General features: G+C 51.0%; 2 protein-coding genes across 5 annotated transcripts in view; one reads left to right on the plus strand and one right to left on the minus strand.

Moving 5' to 3' along the window:
- Window positions 1-4,759, plus strand: part of C15H22orf23 (chromosome 15 C22orf23 homolog) — a 7,166-nt gene extending 2,407 nt beyond the window's left edge. For 3 of the 4 annotated variants that reach the window (XM_013348795.2, XM_026782482.1, XM_026782483.1), the window contains 4 exons: window positions 283-345; window positions 3,494-3,676; window positions 4,151-4,279; window positions 4,425-4,744. In XM_013348795.2, coding sequence (XP_013204249.1) covers window positions 285-345; window positions 3,494-3,676; window positions 4,151-4,279; window positions 4,425-4,669 — 618 coding nt within the window. In that variant the 5' untranslated portion in view covers window positions 283-284 and the 3' untranslated portion in view covers window positions 4,670-4,744. Of the gene's footprint in view, window positions 1-282; window positions 346-3,493; window positions 3,677-4,150; window positions 4,280-4,424 lie in introns of all 4 variants that reach the window. The other variant, XM_005354210.3, reaches the window with a different exon arrangement.
- Window positions 4,760-4,847: 88 nt separating this feature from the next.
- The window catches only part of Micall1 (MICAL like 1), a 30,930-nt gene continuing 25,320 nt past the window's right edge, over window positions 4,848-10,457 (minus strand). The window contains exons 14-16 of the mRNA XM_005354212.3: window positions 8,611-8,725; window positions 8,400-8,446; window positions 4,848-7,311 (exon numbers count right to left, since the gene is read on the minus strand). Coding sequence (XP_005354269.1) covers window positions 7,190-7,311; window positions 8,400-8,446; window positions 8,611-8,725 — 284 coding nt within the window. The 3' untranslated portion in view covers window positions 4,848-7,189. The remainder of the gene's footprint in view (window positions 7,312-8,399; window positions 8,447-8,610; window positions 8,726-10,457) is intronic.

Raw genomic sequence — 10,457 nt, forward strand, 5'->3', positions numbered from 1 at the left:
CTAAAAATGTGACATGTACTAGAGAAAATGAAGCAGGCAGAAGAACATGCGTGCTTAGTTGGGAGTTGGGGAGCAGTGCTGCGGTGTGGAGTTTGGGCAAGATGAGACATGCCGAGATGCGGGGGAGATATGGGGTTCAGCTGCAGCTCAGGAGGTCTCACGCTGAGACGCAGGGGAGATACGGGGTTCAGCTGCAGCTCAGGAGGTCTTAAGCCGAGAAGTGGGGGAAATGCGGGGTTCAGCTGCAGCTCAGGAGGTCTCACAGAGTGTTTTATTTTGCAGTGATGATGAAGGAGTCCAAACTGACTAACTTCCAGCAACGACACATCTTGGAAACCATGAGAAGTAAGGACAGTCACTCTAGAGACTTTCTGAACAGAGGACCAGGGATATATCTTTAATATTCCTCTATGTGAAAGGGAAGGGGAGTTCATCTCAAAGGACAGAAGCCAGACATGATTATATACACTTCTAGTCCCAGCACTTAGGAAGCAGAGGCAGGAGGATCACCAAAAGTTCAAGGCTGAGCCCGGCTGTGGTGGTGCACGCCTTTAATCCAGCACTTGGTAGGCAACGGCAGGCAGAGTGAGTTCCAGGATAGCCAAGGCTACATAGAGAAACCCCATTTTGGAAAAAAAAAAAAAGAAGTTCCAGGCCAGCCTGGTTTATACAACAAGGTCCAGGCTGGCCAGGGCTACATAGTGAGACCATCTCATAAAAAAGGTTTGGGGAGAGTGAGGCAGGCTGGAGAAGTGGCTTAGTGGGTAAGAGAAGGTACTGCTCTTGTAGAGGCCCTGAATTTGGTTCCCAGCTCCCATGTCGGTGGCTCATAACCACCTGCAACTCCAGCTGCAGGGCCATCCCACATCTCTGGCCTCTGTGGGCACTGCAGTCATGTTCACAGACACACAGGCATATACATATCTAGAGTAACTAAAAATAACTTATTTTTTGTTTGTTTTTCAAGACAGGGTTTCTCTGTGTAGCCCTGGTTTTCCTGGAACTCACTCTGTAGACCAGGCTGGCCTCGAACTCAGAGAGATCCGCCTAACTCTGCCTTTCAAGTGCTGGGATTGAGACATGCTGTGGACAGATTATTCCTTGTGCTGCCAGCTCACAAACTACACAGAAACTTAATCATGGAAGTTCAGCCAAGGGCTTGGGCTTGTCCCTCTAGCTCTATTCATCTACAACTTGTGCCTTTCACCTCTCCTCTGCATCTGGTTGGTGACTCTGCCCTCTTCTTTGCAGTTCTTTGTCCAGAAGTTCCGCCTATACCTCCTGCCTAGCTATTGGCCATTATCTCTTTTGAAACCATTCACACTGACACATCTTCACACAGTGTAAAGCAATACTGACCAGCCAGTGGTAAAGAATACTTACTGCTCTTGCAAAGGTTCTGAGTTCAGATCCCAGCTCCTACATGGTGCCTCACCCCCATCTAAACTCCAGTGCGAAGTGATCCTCTTCTGACTCCTGTGGGCACCAGAAGAGGTTCATATATGGTATACATTGATATATGCAAACGTCCATAGACATAAAATAAAAATAAGTACACCTTGAAAGACAAGGCTTCCTTGAAGCTGTTCCCTAGGAATTCACTGTCTACTTCTCCTTAAGCAAAATATTGTTTCATAGCTTGGTTGAAGCCACAGATCCCTCTCCCCGACATGAATGTCCAGCATCACTGAGGCTGTAACTATTTGCTTGCTCAGCGTGTGCTCAGGGGAGAGGCAGACCTGGGGCATGGGATCATCCCAAGAATGGTATCTGTTTATTAATTTATTTATTTTTTGGTTTTTTGAGACAGGGTTTCTCTGTGGCTTTGGAGCCTGTCCTGGAACTAGCTCTGTAGACCAGGCTGGTCTCGAACTCACAGAGATCCGCCTGCCTCTGCCTCCCGAGTGCTGGGATTAAAGGCGTGCGCCACCATCGCCCGGCTGCTTGGTTCCACGAAGGGAAGGCAGTGGGGGAGTGGGGAGTAAAGGCAGGCACACACTTGTAAGTCCACAGCACAGAAACCCAGTCATCCTTGACGGCCCTTGTTCTCCCTACCTGGTCAACAGCCCTGCAAGCTACAACCTGCCCCTGATAACCTGTCTTCTCTGCTCCTCACCAATGCTGCATGTTATCTGAATAGCTGTTTTCCTTGGCTCTACCGTTAGCCATGAATGGGACTGTCAACAGCAGAAAGGGTAACTTTTCCCCAAACCCTCCAACGGCTTGCTACGCTGTAGAATAAAATCCTCTTTCCAGAAGCTTCCATAAGTCCTGATCTCTGTCTCCCACCCCATTAGCCTCTTGGCTGCTACCTAGATACCTGGGTACACAGTGCCTGAGCACCTTCACCCCAGCTGTTCTACCTGGAACAGTCTTCCTCAAAGTAACTGCAGGTCTGGCTCATCACCCTTCACTGTTTGCTCCAATGTTACCCTTTTACAAAAGCTTTCCCTGTTACAACCACAATCTGGGCTGCAGTTTTGGCTCAGTTGGTAGAGCCCTTGCTTCAGATGTACCAAGCCCTGGTGCATTCCAGCACCACAGAAACCAGGTGTGGTGGCAAATACCTACAATCCATGCACTTGGAAGATAGAGGGAGGAGGATCAAAAGTTTAAGGTCTATATGGAGTTGGGAGGCCAGTCTGGATAGACCCTGCCTTTAAAATAAGCAAAAACTGCCAGGTGGTGGTGGCACACATCTTTAGTTCCAGCACTCGGGAAGCAGAGGCAGGTGGATCTCTGTGAGTTTGAGGCCAACCTCATCTACAGAGCAAGTTCTAGGCCAGGCTCCAAAGCTACAGAGAAACCCTGTCTTAAGAAAACAAACAAAACAAACAAAAAACAACATCAAAAAAGCAAAAAACAAAACACAGGGCTGGTGAGATGGTTAAGCAGGGAAAGGTGCTTGCTGCCAAGTGTAACAATCTGAATTTGATCCCTGGGACACGCATGGTCAGAGAGAACTGATTCCCTGACCTGCACACATACACAGACATGCATGCACACAGCACATTAAAACAAAAACCACACACAGAGAAATAAAAACACCAAAGACTCAGTGTATAAGAATGTTTATTGCAGCATTGTCAGAAGTAGTAAAAATCCAACCAACAAAAACAAAACAAACCCAGAGAGAACCTGAATGACTAGCTGAATAAATAGTGTAATCATTCTAACAACTAGTAGATTACTATAAAAAATAAGTTACATATAAATGTGTCTTTATGGAAAGTTGGTCTGATAAATTGGTAAGTGAAAAGGTGTGATCCAGTGTTTAAGAACCGTCTGTGTACATACCGAACAAAAAACATCCTTGAATGTGTTTTAGAAGCATCAAGAATGAGGAGCGACCACCTAATTGTTAGCACAGCCTGCAGAGGAGCACACTCAGAGGGCTGGACTGTCCACACTGTTTGACTTCTATTTGGCAAATACCATTTTTCTTCAAAAAGAAAGACAAACAGGTGCCATCACTTGACCTTTTTGTTCCCAGGAGGAGCCCCTCTGCCCCTGCAGTGCAACCCAACATCCAGCCAGAGGGGCTCTCCTTCCAAGAAGCCAGCTACAACCATCTACCTGCCTCCCATCCTGGCTACCCACTCCCACCTCCGGCCTGCCAGCATGTGTCAAGCCAATGGGGCATACAACCGTGAGCAATTCAAGCCTCAGGCCACCAGTAAGTGATGGTCTTGGGCTAGGGGCTCTCTTCTGTCTTCTGGGGTCACAGAGGCCTGGGACAGACAGCACCATTCCAGTAGTGGGTAACAAACCCAGACAGATGGCCCTCTTCATCCTATAGCTTTTCTGAAATTAATCCAGTTTTCCTAATCCTAATCCCAGAGGGATACATGGTCCCTCAAATCCATCTCCTCTGTATTTGAGCCCACATCTGGGAGCATGCCTCAGCATCCTCACAATTCCCTACACACAGGTCACCTCGGAGGTCTGCATTTCTGGATTCTCTGTTAGCTCTGCACTGAAGCTTTTTCTTGGTTGTCTCAACTGCTAACCTGCCATGTTCTGCTCTGGAACAGCCAAGGGAGGTGCTGGGTCTGCAGAGCCCACTCCTCTCAACCCCAACAGCCTGCAGCGGGGTTAAGAGGGAAACGACTCTCTTCCCTCTTAACAAGACTGTCTCTGGGCCCTACAGGAGATCTGGAGAAGGAGAAACGAAGACTCCAAACTATCTTTGCCACTGGGAAGGACACGGAGGAGCGGAAAACGGCTCCACGTGTGCAGCAAGAGGACCCAGGTCCCGAGGTGGACCGCTTTGAAGAATGTGAGTGATGGGGCTAACAAGAGAACATGACTTGCTATAGACCCCCTCCCCCACCCCGCCCTGCTCTCCCTCAGAGGCCATGTGCTGCCTGGGCCCCTGTGCACTCCCACTGTCCTGTGCACTGATGGCCCTCCCCTCTGTGCAGTGGTGAAGGAAGTCCAGGACAGGAAAGAATTCTTGGCTGCCATGGAGGCTCTGGGACAGGGCAAGCAATACCGAGGAATCATCCTGGCTGAAATCTCCCAGGTAGGAAAGCCCAAAAGTGGGGAGGAGTGGAGTCCAGTGGGAGGAGCCCCAGCCAGCACCACGGCTGGCCTCTCAGGTGGCAAGCTCCCACCATGGTGTCCTGCCATGACAGCCATCTTCCTGGTGGCCCTTTGCAGAAAATAAGGGAAATGGAGGACATCGACCGCAGCAGAAGCGAGAGGCTCAGGAAGGCTCTGGCCACCACCTAATCCTAGACAAGGGCGGGCCAGCCCAGTGCAACCACCAGAGCCTTCGCTTCGCCAAGCAGTGTCATCCCCAGGTCTGCCCACCCTCAGAGACCACGCCAGATCATGATGTGGCACTGCCCAGGGATGCAGAGGCCTCAGTGACGCCTCTGAGTCACTGTCACAGCCACAGTATTGGCACCTTCTTCAGGGGAAAGAGCCCAGACACACCATGGACATCTGCCTAAGGGCACCCTCTCTCTGGCTCTTCCCACGCCACAGCTGTCCTCCAGGTGCTCTGTGAACACGATTCTGTCCTTCCTGTATCTTAGGATCTATTTCTTTGCCTTCTTGTAGCCTTGGGCAAATGTTTGACCACAATGATTAATTGGCCAATAAAACACATTTAACTTGGCCATGACATGTGCTGCCTTGTTTACACAGGAATAAACACATTTAATCTGTTCAGAATCAGAACCCGTCCAGCGCACATGGGTTCTAACTGCTGTTTGCACATTTCCAGAGGAGCAGGGAAACAGATTCCTGAGCAGCCTGTCGTCAGTGCTAGCCCTCAATTCTGCGGTGTGAACACCCATCTCACTAAGACACTCCATCCAGGTAGTTACTGCTGAGGAGCCCACTCGGGGTTAAAGGTCAGCTTCATGACTTCCACCAAACGAAGACTAAGGGAAGAAACATAAAAGGAGGGATCCATACTAAAGGGCTCTGGCAGGTGCCACAGCCTTGGTTCCAGTTCCATTCACGTGCTCCTGAGGTCCCAGCCTGAAGGTCAAGGAACCCAATAAGGAAACAGCCCTGCTCCCACCTGGTATGCCCTCGCTCCCCACAACTGGTTTACTGCACAGCAGTGTCCTTCAGGCTGTGACTCTGAACAGCCTGACCTGCACTAGTATCCCATCATTCCCGTCTCTAGAAATGAAATCCTTCCTGCACCTGCTACAAGTCCCATATCTGTCTTCTTACCGAAGAATAACCATGGCTATTACACAAGAGCCAGCAGATAGCATCAGTCAGTAGGGACACAGCCTCCAGCCCAGGCCTAGCTTCTGGGTTTCTTTTGAAAAGTGAGCAATATGTGGCAAGCCTGTGCCCACATTCACAGGCAACAGGTGACTTCTGTGAGGAGGGCTGGTCCCTGGAGACATGGAAACTATGCTTGACACTGAGACAGCCTGGTGGAGCCCTCTCCTGGGTTACAGCAGCTGGGTCACAGGACCCTTCTGAAAAACCTGAGGTGGTGGCCTGGGCTCCAGGTCAACAGCGCATCTGGAAAGACTGCCAGGGGCTATATGGGAGTGCAAGCACCTCTCCCCAAACAAGAAGGGAATCCTGCCCCATGGGAGGCACTGTGGTCAAGTTCCCAACTGCGTGGACAGCCCAGACCCTCCCGGTGGCCAGACACCTGGCCATGAGGTGGAGCACACACAGGCAAAAGGGCACAGATGTGGCTGTGGCCAAGGCAACTGGGCACTAGCAACTGAGAGACAGTGCACTCCTTCCCAGGATGCAGAGGGAGGGGCAGGCACTGAAGACGCCGAGAGCAAGAACAGTGCTTGGACCACAGGCTGCCTGGCATATTCCCCAGGGAAAAGATGTACCCCAGCACTGTTCTCCCAGGGCCATCCAGGGGTGAATGCCACCAGTCCCCAGAGGGAACAGACAACCACAGAAAGGAATGGGTCCATCCCCTGGGTATGGGGTGGGCAAAAACCCTGCATCAGAGGTCAGATCACAACACCTTAGAGAACAAAGGTTAGCACCTACCCAAATCACACCTTTCTAAGCTAGTCTGAGTCACCACCTCAGCACAACCACCAGGTCCCCATGTTGTGGGTGAGACTTCCCATGAACCAAGAGAGGTAAGGGAAGAGCTCCCTACAGCTTGGGAGGCAGAGGAAAGCAGTTCATTCCCAACTGACACAAAACAGCACTCACTGAGGGTCCAGAATCTGAGACTTCATAGAGCTCCTGAGTGAGGGGACATGACTTTCAAGGGCACATGTGTTAGACAGGAAGGCAGAGACTAAGAGTCAGGGCTGAGAAGGAAGAAGTTAGGCAGCCAGCCTTGTTGCTGGCCTGCTGCAAGGTGCACATGTCTTGGCCAGAGCCTGCCTTGGGCAGGACTGACAGTGAAGACTCCATCTGGCCTGGTTCATAAGTACAAGGAGAGTTACTGCCTCTGCCTAGTCCCTGCATCCCTGCTTGCCCCGGGCCTGTCACAGCATCTGGAGTCAGAATGCAGTGGGCAGGGCTAAGTCACAGCTGTCAAGGACACAGGGAAGAAAGAGGGAAGAAAACTTTAGCCCAAACCAGCTGGAGACTCCCAAGGAAGCCAAAGCTCACCCAGGGACTCCCTCCCAAGGTCACTGTCCCCCTTGGCAGGTCTGAGGGCAGCAGAGTGCTGTTCTGGCCTGGAGACTCCAGGAGAGGAGAGGAAGTCTGCTTCCCGCGCTGTCTGTCAGCTCTTGTCCCCAGGGACCTTGCTTTTGGTGTCACGCTTGTTTCCCAGCAGCTTCAGCACCTTCATGGTCTTGAACTTGCCTTTCTTCTTACCCTCGGACTCAGTCTCTCTTTGGAACTCTGCAGCAAAGAAGAGGGACCATCAGGGACAGGATGGAGCAGTGGCCAGCGTCACTGAGCGGCTCGGCCCACCCATGCACCAAGTCATGTCACTATGCCTAGTTCCCTTTTCTCCCTGGGATCCACACCTGGGAGGACAGTCTGGAACCTGAGACGGTGGTGCTCAACCTGTGGTCGCATATTCTACATATCAGATATTTATATTACGATTAATAACAGTAGCAAAATTACAGTTATCAAGTAGCAAAGAAATAATTTTATGGTTGGGAGTCACCAAAATATGAGGAACTGTACTAAAGGATTGCAGCATTAGGAAGGTTGAGAACCACTGTGAGGTATAGCTCACGTTTTAGTCAATAGCTCCATCACCTAGACTGACATACATTTCTCTGTAAGCTACAACAGAAATCTCAACTGCCAGGACTAAGGAACACCTCAGAAACCATCTGCCCAAACCTCAAACTCTCACGAGGAAAATGTGTGCCTTTGAAAAGAACCAACACCAACCATGTGCTTGTAGGTGCCTAACCCCAGACTGGTGCTTTGCACTGTTAGCTCCATAATCCTCAGCCCACACCGGGGAGAGGCACCATGGGAATGGGGGTGAAGTGAGGGCTGAAGGAACTGGCTCAGCCACCAGCTCATGTTAGAGAAAGGACCAGCAGTCAGTCTGGCTCCAGCCTCAGCCAAGATGTAGCCATGAGGCCAAACAGTGAGCCACAGGTGGGACTAAGGTCAAACCCCAACCCAAACAGCTCTCAGGGAGCAACTCCAGGCACTCTGATCCTAGCTCTAGGTTCCCATACTCCTAAGCCAACCCGCAGAGCTCTGGAAAGATAATCTGCTCAGAGCAAAGCCATCCTGGGTCAAGGCCCCCTGGTGGACCACAGTTCTCCCCTCCCAGCCTGAACCAGAGCCGCATGGCTGTGACTGGCCTCACTACACTTGGTTTTCCAGCAAAATGGAGCCTGGGATTTGCATTATGAGCAACCATCCCTATGGGGCCTGTTCAACCTTCTATTTCCAGGCTGCAAACATAGGCTGGCGCTCACAGGTAGGCACTGGTCCCTCCACAAGATGAGCCTCACCTTTCTTCCTCATCATAGCTTCCAACATCTTGTCTTCCTCTTCTTCCCTGGGGTGGAAATGACAAGCTGAGTGACCGCTGCAGGAAAGGGCCAGCTCACCCGTGAGCCCCTCCCAACCTTCAGGCCCCACGGGACTTGTCAAACGTGAGGGAAAGCTGGCAGTGAGCTCTGCCAGGAAGTGGCTCCACCTATGGGGTCCCAAGCATGTCACCTCTGCCGGTCCTCATCCAGGCAGTTGACAATAGCATTGCGCTGCTCGATGAGGGTCACAAGCTCCTGCATCAGCACCTTTTCTCTGGCCCGATCCTCCTCGGTCCAGTCCTTTTCTGCCAAAGGAGAAAGCCAGGGTGAGTGGTGGGACCCTCTCCCTCACAGTAACAGGACACACCACCTGAGTTTCCGGGAAGACAGCAGGTTAACTATACTGTGGAATGAGTGGAGGGCCCAGAGTTGACACTCACAAGCTCTTAGAGAGATGGAAGCAATTCTAGAAAAAAACAAGGATACCCGGAAGCCCACCAGAAAGCCTTCAAAAGACGCCCTGTAGAGGCAGAAACCCTCAAGGGCTTCCTGCTCACCAAACACGTCATTCAAGGATACCATGCAAGGCCAAGGTGCCCACCAAACACACTGTTCAAGGACATCATGCAAGGCTAGCAATTCTCATAGGCTGGAGAGATGGCTCAGAGGTTAAGAGCACTGACTGTTCTTCCAGAGGTCCTGAGTTCAATTCCCAGTAACCACATGGTGGCTCACAGACATCTATAATGAGATCTGGTGCCCTCTTCTGGCATGCAAGCATACATGGAAGGAATGTTGTATACATAATAAATAAATAAATCTTAAAAAAAAAAAAAAGGCTAGCAATTCTCAAGGGCTTCCTGCATATCAAACCCACTGTTGAAGATACCAAGCAGGCCAGCACTCCCCAAAGCCTTCCTAACACATGTGTTGGTGGCATCTTGAGAAAAACTATTGGACTGGCTTGACTGGACAGGGGTGGGAACGACAAGGAACTTCCAGAGGTCTACTTGCAGAAGCAGTATGGTCCCGGTCACACAGAGGAACATGTTCCCAAGGCCTATAGGAGGGTACTGGGGACAGGAGCCCAGTCATGAGAATCCCTGGTGTCACTTCCAGCCTCTTCCCTCTTCTAGGCCCAGGGCTGCCTCACAAGACCACCATCAGGGGCGCACTCATGTCTGGTTCCTCTCACCATCTCCAGGCTCCAGGGCACCCACACCTGGTGCCCCTCATGTGCTACACACCTAGAAATAAACCTCCTGAAGCTACCAGGAACTGTCCCATTCCTCTATGACCTCACCTTGCCAAAACTGAGAGTCAAGAAGTCCAGCCCAGTTCTGGGGACAGAGTATGGCTTCACAGTCACCACCCAAGTTCCAATCCTGCTCTGCCTTTCTTCATCTAGAGCTTGGTAAATTATGCTTCTAATCTACATGGAGGGAAATTGAAGCTTTGGAAAATGAAGCCTTTGGTCAGCAATGGCCAGAGACTGTAAAGCCAAATTGAACACAGGCAGCCTGACCTCCTATTTGGAATCTATGGACCGAACTCCCTCAGGGTCAAATAAACCAGCTTTATTTTCAAAAGCAGCATCAGGGGAAAGCTAAAGAGGACAGGGTGTACAGCCACAGCCTTGGGGCTGATGGCTCATACCCACTCTCTCACACTGGGCTCCTGAGTGCTGGCCACACCCCCAGCTCCTGCTGACTTGGAAGTGACTCATGGTTGGCAAAGGACGCCTAGGACATTCTGTGACTTGGGGGTATTCCAAAGTTCCGAGTTCCCCAGTCAATGGAGAGGAAAGACAGAGAGATGGTAGACTGCTGTTGAGGACCTGCACAGGGCAAAGGCAGAGCTAGTAGCTGCACAAACGAAGAAAGCCCAGCCTCTGGGTCCATTTCTAACCTCAGCTGTGAAATGGCAATGACGGTCCATCACCCGAGTCTGACATGATGTCACAACATAGGAAAGAGGCTGGAACCCTGGATCCTTCCATGGCTCTGTGGACTCTACTAGCAGCTATAGATCAGTGCA

Source organism: Microtus ochrogaster, chromosome 15 (assembly GCF_000317375.1).
Source record: "Microtus ochrogaster isolate Prairie Vole_2 chromosome 15, MicOch1.0, whole genome shotgun sequence".
Lineage (NCBI taxonomy): Eukaryota > Metazoa > Chordata > Mammalia > Rodentia > Cricetidae > Microtus > Microtus ochrogaster.